The sequence below is a fragment of the Rhopalosiphum maidis genome, chromosome 3 (assembly GCF_003676215.2).
Source record: "Rhopalosiphum maidis isolate BTI-1 chromosome 3, ASM367621v3, whole genome shotgun sequence".
NCBI classification, from domain to species: domain Eukaryota; kingdom Metazoa; phylum Arthropoda; class Insecta; order Hemiptera; family Aphididae; genus Rhopalosiphum; species Rhopalosiphum maidis.
The window spans coordinates 33,418,005-33,435,518 of record NC_040879.1 but is presented as its reverse complement, the minus strand read 5'-3'; the positions used below and the strand labels follow the sequence as shown (position 1 = coordinate 33,435,518).

The window sequence follows — 17,514 nt, the reverse complement described above, 5'->3', positions numbered from 1 at the left end:
AAACTATTAATATGTATTATTTATTCATTATCACGAATTTAAATCCTAGGTGCACCAAAAATAACGAGTGATCTAAGTATAAGGGACATGACTGTAATTGCTGGTGAAGAATTCACTATTACGGTTCCATTTACTGGCAGTCCTTTACCAAAACCAGTATGGAGTATTAATGGAGAAGAAGTAATACCTGATTCTAGAATTAAATTTGAGACATCAGCAAATGAAACCGTTTTTAAAAATAAATGTGCGAAACGTAAAACTGATACTGGTAATTACACTATTCACTTGGTCAACAATATTGGTGCCGATTCTGCATCTTGTAAAGTTCTTGTTGTTGGTGAGTTTTTAAATTGTAATACTTAAATCATTAATTAAAATTATGAAATATTTATTAAAATTAACATAACGTGAATTATCTTAATTAAAGACAAACCATTACCACCACAAGGACCACTAGAAGTTATGGATTTAACTCCCGAAACCTGTTTGTTATCTTGGAAGCCACCTTTGGACGATGGTGGCTCGCCAATCACAAACTACATCATTGAAAAATATGAAATTTCAAGTGGTGTATGTATTTTTAATATCTACTATAAAATTACACATATTTATGTTGAATTAATTAAACCGTTTTTTTAAATGTAGTTGTGGTCGAAACTCAGTAGTTTTGTTCGCCCATGTCACTATGATGTCATTGGGTTAGAACCAAACAAAAAATATAACTTCCGTGTCCGAGCTGAAAATCAATATGGATTATCAGAACCAATTGAAATGGATTCTGTCATAACAGCCAAATTCCCATTCACGGTACCCGATCCACCGGGTCATCCACAAATTTTAGAATGGGACGAAATAAAAGCAACATTAATCTGGGAAAGACCCGTACATGATGGAGGAGCGAAAATTCAAGGATACAAAATCGAGTTCAAAGATATTACCGAAGGCGGAAATTGGCGTACAGCAAATGATTATCTTGTGAAAGAGCCACTTTATGTTATCCATAATCTGTTGAACGAACATGATTATGAATTCCGTGTACTAGCTAAGAATGCTGCCGGCTTCAGTAAACCTTCTACTCCTACACCAAACTTCCGATTGAAAGGCAAAGCCAAGCCTCCATCGAAACCAGGTACTCCTACGGTACTTAAAGTTGGTAGGACATATGCTGATTTGAAATGGGAACCACCTTTATCTGATGGTGGTAGCAAAATAACCGGATATTCGATTGAAAAGAGACAAGTAGGAAATGCTGTATGGGTGAAATGCAATGATTACTCTGTATTCGACTGTAAATTCACTGCTATGAATTTAATTGAGGGTGCTGACTATGAGTTTAGAGTGTTCGCTTTAAATATAGTTGGTAAAAGTGAACCTAGCTTGTGTACCACACCAGTGAAAATATGTGAGTTTGAAGGTGGAGAAAAGCCAGAATTTATTATACCACTCACCAATAAAATTGTTCAATTTGGAAAAATGATTACGTTGCGTTGTGAAGCTATTGGGAAACCTATGCCAAATGCTAAATGGCTAAAGAATGGACGTGAAATTGTATCGGGTGGACGATACAAATGTGAATCTGCTAACGGAGTTTTCCAATTACATTTCCCTGAAGTGTCAGAACTTGATGATGGTGATTATACATGTGAATCATATAACCCTGTAGGATTCGTTACAACGTCATCACGAGTTAAAATTGGACGTAAGTACATAAATATAATTTGACAACATTTTGTTCACTTAAAATGTAATAAAAACCTATTGTATTTATGACCAATATTTAGATCCACCCAAAATTGAACGCATGCCAAACTCAATCAACGTTCCCGAAGGAGAAAATAGTAAAATTAAAATATTCTACAGTGGTGATTCATTAGAAGAAGTTGTTTTAGAGAAAAATGGAACGGCTATTCCTCAAAGTGATCACTTTAAATTTACCATCTTTGATGATTATGTAATCATATTTTTGAAAGAAGCAAAGAAGAACGATGCTTCTGATTACACTGTTACTCTTAAGAATCTCAGTGGTAACGCCTCTGGATCCTTTACCATAAATATATCCGGTAATAATACAAAAACTAATAAAAATAAATAAAAATAAATACTGAATTAACTAATTTTTTATACAGGCTATCCCGGACCACCAATTGGACCTTTGGGAGTTTCAGAAATAACCAAACATACATGTTCACTTTCATGGAATCCACCAAAATATGACGGAGGTCTTAAAATAACTCATTATATTGTTGAGCGTAAAGATATTACCTCAAACCATTGGATATGTATTTCTACCACGTGCAAGGATACACATTTTATTGTACAAGGTTTAACTGAAGGAAACGAATACGTTTTCAGAATTATTGCTGTTAATGACAATGGACTTAGTCCTCCGTTAGAAGGAGTTAATCCAATAAAAGCTAAATCACCATATGGTAAAATAAAATATATATTTAAACATTTTAAAAATATTTTAAAATTTAAATATTTTTTAACCATACACAGATAAACCATCTCCACCTGGAATTCCCACCGTAACTGAGATTGGTGGAGACTTTGTGAACCTTAGTTGGGAAAAACCAATCGACGATGGTGGCTCAAGAATTCAAGGATATTTGATTGACAAACGTGAAATTGACTCAGAAACATGGCAGAGAGTAAATGCTGCTATTTGTGTTACTACACAAATAAACATTTCAAATCTCATTGAAGGACGCCAGTATGTGTTCCGAGTTTTTGCACAAAATGAAGCAGGCTTAAGTTTACCTAGCCAAGCTTCAAATACAGTCACCATAAAAGATCCATTAAGTAAATACACACACCTATACATATAATATATTATTTTTATGTGAACAGTAATATAATATGATTTATAAATTTTTGCGCAGCTGCTCAACCGCCTGAAATAATCAAGCCACTTGGTAAAGTCCAAGCCATCCAGAACCAAAATGCTCAATTCCAATGCGTTATTACTGGTGTTCCTAAGCCCACAATTACTTGGTTAGTATTTGTTTTAAATAATCTCTTAAATCACATAATTTATTATGTTGAAATATTATACTAAATCTAGGTATAAGGGAGCACGGGAAATCACACCGAGTGCCAGACATCATATGTTTAATGAAGGAGACTCGCACACTCTTATTATAAATGGTGTATACGGTGCAGATTCAGATGAATACGTATGTAGAGCTAGCAATAAGGGTGGAATTAAATCAACTCGAGGAGAACTTCTAATAATGAGTATGTTCTAATTTATATTTATAATCATTTTGTTTATCATTTATAAAATATAAATAATATTTAAATTTTTAGCACCTCCAAAATTGAACGTACCACCTAGGTTTAGAGATACGGCATTCTTTGACAAGGGTGAAAATGTCGTTATTAAAATTCCTTTCACTGGTTTCCCTAAGCCAAAGATTAAATGGTACCGTGAAAATGAAGTAATTGAGTCTGGAAGTCATTTCGCTGTTGAAGTTTCTGTAAGATTATTTTTACTTAGTTATTATCTAATTAAATATGTAAATTTTATGCTAAACACAAATATTTTATTTTACAGGAAAGACATGCTATTCTAACAATCAGAGATGTTAGTAAGTATGATAGTTCTCCTTATAGAGTAGTAGCAGAAAACGATTTGGGAGTGGATAGTGCAATTATCAAAATTCAAATCAGTGGTAAGAAAATCATTTTATGACTTTATTTTTTTTTTAATTCATAGTATATATACCATTTACATTTTTTTGGTTTTTTTTTTTAATTAAGATCATCCTGATCCACCGTTCAACTTATCAATTGAGGATATTGGTCAAGATTCACTAATTCTAAATTGGAATGCACCTACATGGGATGGTGGATCTAATATTACGAACTATCTTATTGAAAAGAGAGAAATTCCTATGAGTAGTTGGATTCGTGTTGGGAATACTCGGTAATTAAATTGAACAACACACATAGGAATATTATGTTATTATAAAATATAACCTATTCATTTCCTCTTTTTATAGATTTACTTCAACAGCAGTGACTGGTCTGAGTCCAGGACATGAATATGAATTTAGAGTATACGCTGAAAACGTGTATGGTAGAAGTAAACCTAGTGAAGTATCACCTATTGTAAAAACAAAAGAGTTATTGAAAAAACTACCGAAAACTAAACGCTACGAAGGTAAATTTATTTATTTTTCTCTATAGTTTATAGAATAAAAAAAAATGAAATTATTTTAACCTTCTATAATTTAAATAGTTGATGAAACTGGTAAAAAGATTAGAGGAAAAGCAGATGGCAACATTAAAGATTATGACCAATACGGTAAGCAATAAACAGTTAATTAGTCAGTTCTAGCTCATAAAAGAAAAACCATATTAATATAATGTAAATATTTTATAGTTTTTGACATTTATTCAAAATATATACCACAACCAGTGGATATTAAGACACAGTCTGTATATGATTATTACGACATATTAGAAGAAATTGGAACTGGTGCATTCGGAGTAGTACACCGTTGTCGGGAACGTAAAACTGGAAATATTTTTGCCGCCAAATTCATACCAGTAGCGCATAATGTCGAAAAAGAGTTAATTAAAAAAGAAATTGATATAATGAACCAACTTCATCATCCAAAATTGATCAATTTACACGATGCTTTCGAAGATGAAGATGAAATGGTTTTAATATTCGAATTGTACTGTGAAAGTTTTAACTCTTCAATAAGCATGAATTAACTTATTCTAATATTTTTTAGTTTGTCCGGAGGAGAGCTATTTGAAAGGATCACGTCAGAAGGATACTCAATGTCCGAAGCAGAAGTGATCAACTATATGCGACAAATATGTGAAGCTATTAAACATATGCATGAAAGAAATATCATTCATTTGGATATCAAACCAGAAAATATAATGTGCCAGACAAAGAAGAGTTCGAATGTAAAACTCATCGACTTTGGTTTGGCAACTAAGTTGGATCCTAACGAGATCGTTAAAATATCGACGGGAACTGCTGAGTTTGCAGCACCAGAAATAGTTGAAAGAGAACCAGTTGGTTTCTATACTGACATGTGGGCTGTTGGTGTCTTAGCATATGTCCTGTAAGTTTTTATAAAATCTTTGTTTTATACTAGTACTGGCCAACTAAAACTACGTTTATATATTATGTTTTGTTTTTTAACTAATATTTAATAATAATTTTCTTTATAGTCTGAGTGGGCTATCGCCATTTGCTGGAGAAAACGACGTAGAAACGCTTAAAAATGTGAAAGCTTGCGACTGGGACTTCGATGAAGATACCTTCAACATAGTTTCAGACGAAGGAAAAGATTTTATCAGACGACTTTTGATTAAAAACAAAGAGTAAATAAAAAATAGTTTAATTTTACCTTCTATAAATAAAATTGATAGAAAACTAAACAAAATAATTTTGCACCTTTTTTGTATAAGAAAACGAATGACAGCTCACGAATGTTTGATACACCCATGGCTGATGGGAGACCACTCAGATCGTACAGCTACTCTCAATTCGTCTAATTACACGAAAATCAGAGATCAAATTCGCAAAAAATACAGCGATTGGGATTCGTTTGCTCTACCACTTGGAAGAATATCAGAATACAGTGCTCTCAGAAAGCTTATGGTAGAGAAATATAAAATATACGAAAGCTCGTTTGGTAAGTTTTTAAATTTTAGTTTCAATATTTTACGAAATAATGCTAATGCATTAAAATTTATAGATCGACGACAAGCAGCTCCGCGATTCGTCATCAAACCTCAAAGTGCATTCTGCTACGAAGGACAAAGTGTTAAGTTCTACTGCCGTGTTATTGCTGTAGCACAACCGACATTGTCATGGTTCCACAATAACGAAGAGTTAAGACAAAGTGTTAAATTCATGAAGCGATATGCTGGTGAAGATTACACGTTCATCATTAATAGAGCTAAACTTGATGACAGAGGAGAATATATAATAAGAGCAGAAAATACTTATGGCTATAGGGAAGAAGTCGTATTCCTCAACGTACAACGTATGCAAACATTTCAAATAAATAACTTTAATTTCTAAGATTGTATCTTGTATTGACTAAAATAACTTATAAATTTCAACGCCTCCATAACAATACCTACTCAAAAATAATATTCACCCATATTGTTATTTTAATGTTAATTCTAAACAATCTAAATTAACTATTTTGAATCCGTTTTATATAGCTTTGCCAAAAGCAGCACCGGTATACAGACATGAAGTCCAACAAGTCAGAAGACGAGAGCCGCTCGCCAACACATATTATATCGAAGAGAAGGAGAGTGCGCCAAATTTCACCTTCTTATTACGACCTCGTGTCATACAAATACATCAAACTTGCAAGTTGCTGTGTTGTTTAAGTGGCACACCAATACCGACTGTATGTACTTACACCTTATTTAATTACACAGAACCTACTAGAACTAGTGATTTCATAAATTGTTTTGTTTTTTTAAACAAGATACAATGGTTCAGAGGAACTAAAGAGCTATCGAAGCGTGATTACACCATCACACACACGGATGGTGTGATTACATTGGAAATTATCGACTGTAAGCCTGAAGACTCGGGCAAATATCGCTGTGTTGCTACTAATGTGCACGGCACAGATGAAACCAGCTGCGTAGTGATTGTAGAAGGTAATGAGCACTAAAAATTAACTTTTATTAACATTAAATACTTACAGATGATGATTTAAATTAGGATTTGTCTTCATTAGGTAATACAATTAAAAAGTTATTGTTAAAGTAAATCATATTTTTTTCAAAAACCAGATGACTATTTCTTATATTATTCAAGGCCAAAACAATATTTATTATTTGACAAAATGTATTTGAGTAAATCAAATACAATAATTATGCAATAATAATTAAATTCTAAAGATTTCAAATTATTCCGTAGAATTAATCAAAAGACTTTATACAACCATTGGAATTATTAAATATTTTTAAGTTATTAAAATTAATTTAACTAAATATATGTAATTTTAGATACCTATGTATACTAATTGTCATTATAAAAATAACCATATTTTAATTATAAAAACTACATTTTATGAAAATTTACTAACTTTATTTGTGTATGTAAGTACTTCAATAAAATACTTACGATAAGCAAATTAGACAATGATCTAAATCTTTTTTTCACATGCAATGCATAGATTTTACTATTTCACTATTTTATACATAGGTATGTGTCTACCGCATCAATTTTCTACAACATAATTCTCTGACTTACTAATAAGCATGTAAAAAATAATGTCTGTAATTGTTTAAATGTCACTTTTACGTTTAGGAAAAAAAATTCATCATTTATATAAATGACAATAATTAAAACTTTTATAACGCTTGCCTAAAAATAATTTAATTCTTTTATTTAAAAAAAATTTAATATATTTTAATAACTATTATAATTGGGTTATTATTTATTAATGTAATTAATATAATATTTATGAATATTAGAAGAAAAAAGGAGCAATAACTATGTACTATTATATTATAAATAACATTATAATATAATAAATAATAATGATATTTTAAGCAGTTAAATTATCAATATTATCAAACCCATTTTGACCTGGAATTACTGTTTAAACTGTAAGGCTAGTAGGTATAGGTACTTAACTGATTATAGTCTTCTAATTTGTTGTTAACGCATCAAATCGTTACATAATTCTATCCGATTCTTTAGCACAATATGTAAATAATGTAACTTAACGGACGGTAGAATATTGAATTTTAATATTACGTACTTACCTATATCTTCGCCTTACCAGTTGACAATATAACCGTAATGAATCGTTCGACTCAACTCATTATAAATCTGAAAAAATGTAACAAGGATCTACGTTTTGACTAGGTAGTATCTGATCTTTGTGTGAATTATTTTCTTTTCTTGCTGCTTTGCGTTATTTTTCTGCTACCATTAACCAATACGCATCCCAAACATTATCATAGTTTATTAAACTAACTAGCACTTGGTACTTGTTACTTGTAATAAAACCAAAAATCTTGAGCGAATTTATAAGACACACACACACACACACACACACACTGCATGCCATACCCGTTCTATGACCGTACAATCACGTTTCATTCGATCTTCCGCTTATATCGTCATCGCAATATTATATATCGCATTAACAAAACACCACCTATTACGCCGTTCGTCTAATACACTTCTATTTCTGCTGTTCTTTCAATATAGGTACCGAACAAAGCCAAGAGCAGGCAGAATTATCACATAATTTACTACACTCAGGTACAGTAATTTACAGCTTAATCAATATTTATAATAATATAATAGTACCTATATAAGTATATATAATATTATACATATATATATATATATATTATGATGTCAGTGATACGTATTTGTTGTATACATGACGTGCAAATATACACAACGCCCGGAGAGGAACCAGTGCGGTCGAGACGATAATATATTCTAATTTTTTTCCTTCGATTTTATAGATCGCAGGTACGTCGATCAGCATCATTTCAGACCCGCGCCGACGGTCATCACCAAACGCACCGCCATCACTTCCAACGTACACGGCAGCAGCTCGGTATCTTCAAACCAATCCATCACCACAAACTCGTCCACGAAAATCAGCGACACGGTAATTACCTCTCGAATGTCACGGCCAAAGTGTCATTAAAATCATTAAAAACAAAAACCGACAACTATTGATTGTACTCCAAACACAAATACAATTATATTCCAATCGTAATTAGTTGTAGATTATACACGGAATGACATCGTTTATACTAGTTCTGCGTTTCATTTTGATATAAGCACGATCACTAAATGAGACTTACCTACTATTGATGTATATGATTATGTTGAGTTTTGAATATTTTGTCTACTTTCACAGAACATTGTTTATATCATAATAATATTGTGATGTTAACACCGTATTGTTTTAATTTATTTCAGACCGTTACATCTACCGACAGGAAAAGCGTTAAGAAATACGGCAATAAACTGAACGCGATTGGAAGTCCGTCTAGATCCCGTAGTTCCACTAAAGAATTGAGATGTAATTTATATCTTTTAATGAATCCGAATAAATGAATTCGTTTTCCTTTTCATTGCAAATAGCTCCTTTCCGATTTCGATTGTAATCTTTATCTTTATCTTTTTCTAGTATCGCCCGACGAAGCCATGTGCCCTCCGGACTTTTCTACTCGCTTAGTCGATACATCTGTCAATGACGGACAGTCATTAGAACTTATATGTAAAGTAACCGGTGACCCGGAACCACAAATCACATGGTTAAAGAACGGAAAGGTAGGCCCAAAACAAAACAATGTATAAATACCATGTACTATTCATTTAACATGTATTATATTATGTATAATACCTAGGTATGCTTACTTGGGTAGACATTATACGGGTATAATAAATATAAAATTCCATAATAAGATAATATATTGGTATGATAATTTTAGGAGTGACATCTATAGAAAAAAAAATAATCAATATGATTACTATTAGGTCAATATTAATTATATTATATTATGCTTAAAAATTATTATAGTAAAACAATTATATTTAATTAAATATTTCACTAGAACATAAGATCATAATAGCCATTAAGTACCTATTATTATAATGTTTTTTTGTATCTGAGTTTATTATTAAAACTCACATTATTTTCGTTTGATTTTTTTTTATTAATATTATAATTTTTAACTTTTGTTAACTTTTATTTATGATTTTAAATAATCAAAAACAGATTACGGCCTATAAGTGATTAAATAAGAAGAAACAAACTTAAATTCTGCATAACTCTTATTATAATATTTTGATGAGAATATACAATGTTATATAATTAATATAAATTAATAAACATTTATGTTTGCTTATGAAGACAATATATGTATACATATACTAGCTGTACCCGTGCACTTCGTTGACGGTACAAAATGCATCCGTCTTAAGTTTGGTTGCCGAATGCTAACATTTAGCGTGAGGATAAAAATTATATTTGGTTTTCTGATTTGGTGTATAAATGATATTTCCAACATATCAACTTTACATAAATGTCCGCCCAGCGTTGCATTTCTTCAATCGATTAACCGATTATCATTCGTTAAAAATAGTCTGTTATTCGAATACTCGATTAAATAATCGTACAGTCCTAAACATAATAAAGAAGTAATATATTAAGGCCATTAATCGCGGGATAAAAACTATCCTATCTTATGACGAAGAAAAATTACACACATCATACCTGTCGTACACCAAATTTATGTATGTATATTATAGTTATAGGTATTTTTAAATTGTACTTTTTAGTAATTCCTTCTATCTAATCTATAAATTAAAAATAACAAATGAGTTATAATTTTAAAATAGAGGGAATATAAAATGTATAATTCAATAATATTATTTACAATAAAATTATTTTTAAGTATTTATAATACTATTATACCCGCGCACATTCAGATTCCGTATATTTCCGATGGATTTTCCTAAAATTGTGTTACATAAGAACCTTTTCCTGAATATTACGAACACAACAAAAAAAGAATTAGCTAAATTGGTTCAGCCGTTCACGCGTGATGCGACGACCAAGGGAAACAGGGATTCGTTTTTATATATATAGATATGTAATATATATATATAGGTACTCGTGTATAGCAGTTCAAAATATTTAAAAACTAATAAATGTGATTTAATAATGATTTGTTTTTGTTTTTTTTTTTAAGTGGATACCCGATAAATAAATATTGAATACAGAATGAACCCAAATCAACAATTTGTATGAATTAATTTTGAAATGTAGAATATGTACTGAGAAAACAAACATAATATCATTGAGTTTTGAGTATTTATTTTACAAATATATATACTCGATGATAATATATTATTCTTATTTTATTTTAAACTAAACTGTCTATGTAAAACTATATCAATATTATTTTTTTAATATTAAATCTACTGTTTTATTTTAGGCTATCAGTTCGTCTAACGTCTTAGATCTGAAATACAAAAACCGATTGGCGACGTTGAAGATCAATGAAGTATTCCCCGAAGATGCCGGAGAATATATCTGTAAAGCTACCAACTCGTTGGGAGTTAAGGAAACGAGCTGCAAACTCACAGTCAAAGGTGCATAATTCTAACCTATTAAACACAATACACTATACGCACAATCACCCACTGAAAATATCTTTAGAACAAATTATTATTTTATACTAACTCCGTTTTTCAATAAACCGTATTGAAAATATGAAATAACTATAATTAGTATCCGCTTAGACTTACCAGTTGTCAACTAGTTTAAAAATAAAACATATTATTATATTGTATTGTGCATATGGTACGTTGAATTAAAAATGCTATGTAATATAAATACAAAGATACAATTATTGACAATTTTAAAACCATACTGTACCTGTATGTGTGCCTCAAAAATATAATTGAAATATCACACATAGCATTAAATTAATATGAACAGAAAAAATACTAAAATTATTTTGGACCCGATTTTTTTTTATACATTTTTTCCACGATTTTTTTTCAAATAATTGATTATTTTGGCACACCCAAAGGTTGCCTAAAGTAAGTACTTCATGCCCGAACTTCGTGATTCATAATAAATTAATAACATCCTGTTGTTTATAATGAAATTATTAATTAGATTCGCCATTTTTGTGTTGTGTCCAACCGTACTTATGACAGTATAATATTGGTTTGATTGGTACCCACTACCCGCTGACTAACACAATAGACGCATTATACATTATAATATTATACCACGAGTCCGTGAATGACTGCAGTAATAATTTACTTAACACACCTTAAACATAATATTATGACAAAGATTTTTCACAACGTCCTTTCGTGAATAATTACAGCTGTGGACGTATCCAATAACAAAAGCCGAAACGACTCGCCTCCAGTAATTGCCAGCCATCTGACATCGGCTACGGTAACCGATGGCGATGCAGTGACACTCCAATGCCAAATCATCGGTAAATATGAATATCTAATTGACCTAGCAGTGCTCTAACATAATACATGTTTAAATTGATTTCAGTATAATATTTACATAATACTGAACAATTTCACTAACTTTGATTTTACCTCTGTGTATCTAATTATTATTATAACGTCATATTATTGTTACTTACGCGACCGTATTCTATATGATTTTTGGGACAGGAGCCAACAAATTCGATGTAGTATGGCTTCACAACCACAAGGAAATAAAACCTAGTAAAGATTTCGACTACGCCAACGTGGCCAACGTTTACACCCTGAAAATTGCTGAAATTTTCCCTGAAGATTCCGGTACATACACTTGCGAAGCGTTTAACGACGCTGGCGAAGCTTTCAGCAGTTGTTCGATCTTCGTTCTAGGTAAGTACCTCTACGTACCTACCTAAATAATAATAATAATAATATTAAATATCATTATCGAATCATATCACGTTACGTACGACCAAACCGCCCAATAGATTATTATATGACTAAATAGTTTCTTTTAAAATACCTACCAAAATATTAAAACTGTAGGTATAATCTTTATTTATCTTTATCGTAAATAATAATTATATATTTTTTACGAACACTTTATTTTATTATTTTAACGATTATACGAATAAACTCAAATTATAAATGTGTAGTAACAATTTTGTAATTAAGCGGTATCTCAAAAAAAAAAAAAACAAATTTGGAAAGACTTGTTATAATATTTTTACCTTAAAACATCTTTATAATAACTATATATTCCTTACTTTTTTGATTTTGTAATTATTTGTTGGAAATAAGTATATATTGTTATAGTACCTGTTCCTATTGTTATTATGACCCCAATGACTTAATAATATAAAATATGACCTATAAATAAGATAAATATCGTGCGATCTTGCTGTAACCTGTATTTTTATGTAAATGACTAACTTGTGTTTATAATATATTTATATGTGTTATATGTTCTAGGTGCGAAAGAAAAGCCCAAAGGCATGACGTTCCAAAGTTTCCCCAAGTCGGTGACGGTACAAGATAAAGAGAGCGTTGAAATAGAATGCGAAATCCTTGGAAAACCGACAAGCGGTAAGCGTATCTATAATATCTATAAGTTTTATAGAATTAATAATATTCAGACGATTCAAAGAAAAGTTGTTTAAGAATAATAAGTCACGCCAGACAAGTTTTCGTAAAGCTGTCGATTTGGTTCTCCTTAAACGAAATCGAGTCCCTAGAAATGGAGCTTCATATGGTTGCTATTGTAGTTTATCTTTGGATATCTGATAGTCGAACATTACATGTACTATGGTTTTCCGTTATACGCTAAACCACATAGATGTAACTAATCCTTTCCTAATAACAATTTTATAGAGGAAGAGAAGTAGAGAACAGCTCACTAACATTTTTAAAATTTAACAACCAGAAACTGATAAAACTGGTACCTACGTCGTAAATTAATTTCGCTTAGTATTCTACCTTCAAGGCTACAAATAATACAATAATGACATAATACCTTGTAAATATTTTCAAAAAATTATTGTTACTTCGTCCAAACTAATTTAATATTTCAACTTTTTTAGGGCATATTATTTTATAATAAATATTCAGATACGTTCCTAATACTCATTATTTTACTCTAACACTGCATGTAACCGGTGACAATAATAATTACTTCTATAACTCTATCTAAAGCCTTTAAAGGACAATATTTTATGTAATTTAAGTTTTATTTATCAGTAGCTATTCACTGTTTAATATGTGGGTAGTTCATTCCAGCTGTGACTGATTGATGGAATACCTAATCAATATTACTATTTATAAACCTCCGCAATATTATATATTTATTTATAAATAGTTTCAAACTTCAAATCCAAACACGAACTTGATTAAACTATTTATCAATATTGAAGTCATTGTTATCAAACTAAATCACCTTGTTGGTATAAAAAATGTATCCTTATATTTTATGACGATTTTTGACGGTGCACTGGTGACTACTAGGATCATCCAAGGGCCCCATATTGTGTGTATTATTTTTGGTTGGCAGTTATTGACATCATGTTAAAAAGCGATCCCCGTTTTTATTGGATTGGCTGGTTTACTTAATAAATTTTCCATTTATATAACATTGTAGTTACCTGGATTAAAGACAACGTTCCTATTGGCGAAGATTCGAGTATTTACCAATTTATGCAAGTTGATAATAAATATCGAATGAAAATACTCAGAGCCGGTCATGACGACATTGGTCAATACGTGGTCGAAGCAAAGGATTCCAGTGGCGCACAAGTCGCAGCCGCATTTTCAGTCAATTTGTCATTCTTATCCGAATAAAGTGAGTGTGTCGAGAATCAAGATAATTTTGATCAAACCGAATAATCATATACCTAGTGTTTTATTGTTGATATTTAGTACGTTTTCTTATACGTTATGTGACTGGGCATATATTATGTATTTAATTTTTATCTACGTTAAACCAATATTATTTAACATTATTAAATGTATTGCCTACAAACAGAAAATAGAATATTATGCGTACTGACGATACCTACGCTGCCCTAAAGTCAATAATTCGCATTTGTATTTGTACCTATTATATTTTGGTATTGATTTTTCTTATCAAATTAAAAAGTAATAATACAATTATTTTAAATCTTAATATATTTATCTTTCAATATTCTTTCTTTTAAAAGCAGAAATTTAAGGTTTGAATTTAGAATTTCATTTATAATGGGCTACGCCGATGATATTTGGCTCTTGTACTTAAGTATTAATAGTATGTATCTACCAATACACTGAATATTCATGTTTATATCATATTGATATAATGCCTATAAAAAACAATTACGATTTTGTTAAAATTCGGAACAAGAAAAAATATGTAATAAACGTGATATACATTTAATGCACAATATTCGTGTTAATTAAAATCAATTAATTTTCAGATTTCACGTCATAATCAACGTTCAAGATAATGAAACTACAAACCATTGTCAAATAATGTACGACAAAAAAATTAAACTAAAAATATCAAATCTATATTGTTTTATCGAAGTTGTAAATTTCCATTATTTATGTATAGCAAGTATTATTTTACAATTTTTTTTTTTTTTTATCAAATTATATTAAAAATCATTATTAACATTCACGATTCACCTACCTTATGAATACAACTGCAGACGTGCAGTTTACGCATAGGTTTTATTAATTTGATAATATTATAATTATGATCAAATAATATTCGTGGCCCAAATGCTATATATGTAATTGTTTTTTGCATAAAAAAAAATTACTAAAGTACTAAAAAATAAGTCTAATAATTTATAAATCGTATGTTATCGTCTGTTAATATATGTACCTATTTTATTGTTTACGCGGACATTTAAAAAATAAATCCAAAGAAAAATGTATTCACAGATGACACAGCAATCGTGATAAAAATTTAGATCATACAAATTAGAAAATATTTTTTTCTCGAATGCTAAATAATTGGCAACTGTACGCTTTCATACAAAATTATTATTTCATTATTATGGTTTAAGTATATGTTGTTTATTTTTATCCCATAGATTTCAGCTTTGATAGACACTCTTATTATCAGCTATTAACTACCTATTAAATATTACGATGTTATAACATAAGTGTTTTATTTTAGTGTTTAATAATTTATTGTGTTATATTTATTTTAGGTTATAATATTGTTTTAATTAAAAATAACGTGTTGATCATTATCAATCATGATTTCGTTTATTTTATTCTCCTAAATAATATTATTATCATAGATTATAGAATAGGACCCTATGAAAATGTGTATTATTTATGTAAAATTTTTTTTTATGTCAGATAAGAGCATAATTGGTCATTATCCTATCGGGTATTTACTCATCTACTAACTGGAATTTCAAATAATATACATCAATAATAATGTACATTTTATCTAGATAACTATTTAACTATATATATATATATATATATATATAATGCAGTAAACGTATTCGCAGCAACGTATACGTGTATATGTTCTAGTGCTCTAGCTACCTACTACTGAAACATAACTTTTAGTTAAACTTAACGCCACTTTAAATGTGAAAAATATCTAATAAGAATTTCGATTCTATTGTTAAACGTTTTAGAAAAATTGAGATATTTCTAGGTAAATGTCGACTGAAGTATGATAATAATATTACAATATATCTAGCTGATGAGCTGTTCAGCGTTGCCCGTAACGAATGAAGTGCACGTGATTCTTAAACTCCGTTAAATACTTAAATATTAACCTATTTTTTTTTTTTTTTTTTTTTTTAGCGCAGTTATTCGGGTTGTTTTGACCAAATATAAAATACAAACTATGATCTAATTATATTCAATCGTAATAATTAATGACTATTGTTTATTTTTTGTCACTATAACAGCAACAATCTTTGAACAAAAAAATGATAGTTTTTCATATCTATATTCACTGTTTTTAAATTTTTATGAATTAAAAAGTAACCTATGATACTTAGGATCTTTCTGGATCTATTGACGAACATTTTACGAAAATCGGTCGAAACTTCGGGTTTATATTAGGGTCATCTTTTTAAGCACTTTGATTTTATACAGGAGATATATTTATTACCTAGGTAATTATTACAACTGCAAATCCTGCGCGACGCGTTTCTTGTGGAAATAGAATACTGCCAGTGGATTTATTATGTATCAAACTCCGTTTTTTAAATGTAAACTACACGTCATATATTTTTAACACATTCTCTCGGGTGGTTTTGATCAAATTTAAAATACAGGTGTAAAATTATAAACAATTATAATAGCTATTTGATTTACTGTAATCGATGGCATCCTTATACACAACAATAAAATATTCGATTTCCGTTTGTCGAAACGAAATTCCCTCGTGAACTCATTTTTGAAATGTACTTTTTTACAATTTTTTTGCACGTTCAGTTGATCACTAGAAGAACGACTATTATTGTAAAGTTTGAGTTCATGCGTTTCGTTGTTTTTGAGAAGTATAGCAATCAGCGATGTATAGTTATGGTGTTTGGCCTTTACATAATCTATAGATTTAGTCACAAAATCATATTAAGTCGATTACCTATAAAGGCCACAATGGATCAATCTTCTATTCAGATGTACTACCTAGAATAGCGTAGTGCGGGGAAATTAGAAATTATAGACGTCATTCGAGTAATGTAGACAACCCAAAATCGATGATATAATTACTCGGAACAACGATTGTATAGGAGACATTTGAATTGATTAGGTACATACTGAATTGAAGGTTTAACAGTGACGAACGAGGAGATTAATTATTGCGATACCGTTGACGCAATAAAATATCATTTCTCTTCAAATGTATAGCGGGAGAATGCAAATAAGATATTATCCGAGTAATAATAATCACACCGATCGGAGAATAAATTTCCGTTCAATCGATACCAGATAATCGCATTAATTCGTCGTCAACGCGAACAAATGTATAGAAATTTCAATAGTAATGTGTGACGGTGTCTGAA

The 17,514-nt window shown here is 30.1% G+C and overlaps 1 protein-coding gene across 1 annotated transcript in view; it reads left to right on the top strand.

Moving 5' to 3' along the window:
- The window catches only part of LOC113559316 (twitchin-like), a 46,724-nt gene extending 31,716 nt beyond the window's left edge, over window positions 1-15,008 (top strand). Inside the window, 30 exon segments of the mRNA XM_026964993.1 lie at window positions 50-337; window positions 428-570; window positions 646-1,699; window positions 1,782-2,060; window positions 2,127-2,429; window positions 2,500-2,802; window positions 2,883-2,994; window positions 3,065-3,237; window positions 3,310-3,479; window positions 3,557-3,674; window positions 3,763-3,928; window positions 4,005-4,165; window positions 4,244-4,309; window positions 4,388-4,685; window positions 4,746-5,087; window positions 5,197-5,349; window positions 5,437-5,663; window positions 5,727-6,017; window positions 6,202-6,395; window positions 6,477-6,654; window positions 8,222-8,275; window positions 8,488-8,636; window positions 8,954-9,056; window positions 9,165-9,307; window positions 10,978-11,134; window positions 11,884-12,000; window positions 12,191-12,388; window positions 12,971-13,084; window positions 14,133-14,333; window positions 14,944-15,008. Coding sequence (XP_026820794.1) covers window positions 50-337; window positions 428-570; window positions 646-1,699; window positions 1,782-2,060; window positions 2,127-2,429; window positions 2,500-2,802; window positions 2,883-2,994; window positions 3,065-3,237; window positions 3,310-3,479; window positions 3,557-3,674; window positions 3,763-3,928; window positions 4,005-4,165; window positions 4,244-4,309; window positions 4,388-4,685; window positions 4,746-5,087; window positions 5,197-5,349; window positions 5,437-5,663; window positions 5,727-6,017; window positions 6,202-6,395; window positions 6,477-6,654; window positions 8,222-8,275; window positions 8,488-8,636; window positions 8,954-9,056; window positions 9,165-9,307; window positions 10,978-11,134; window positions 11,884-12,000; window positions 12,191-12,388; window positions 12,971-13,084; window positions 14,133-14,332 — 6,254 coding nt within the window. The 3' untranslated portion in view covers window position 14,333; window positions 14,944-15,008.
- Window positions 15,009-17,514: the final 2,506 nt, after the last annotated feature.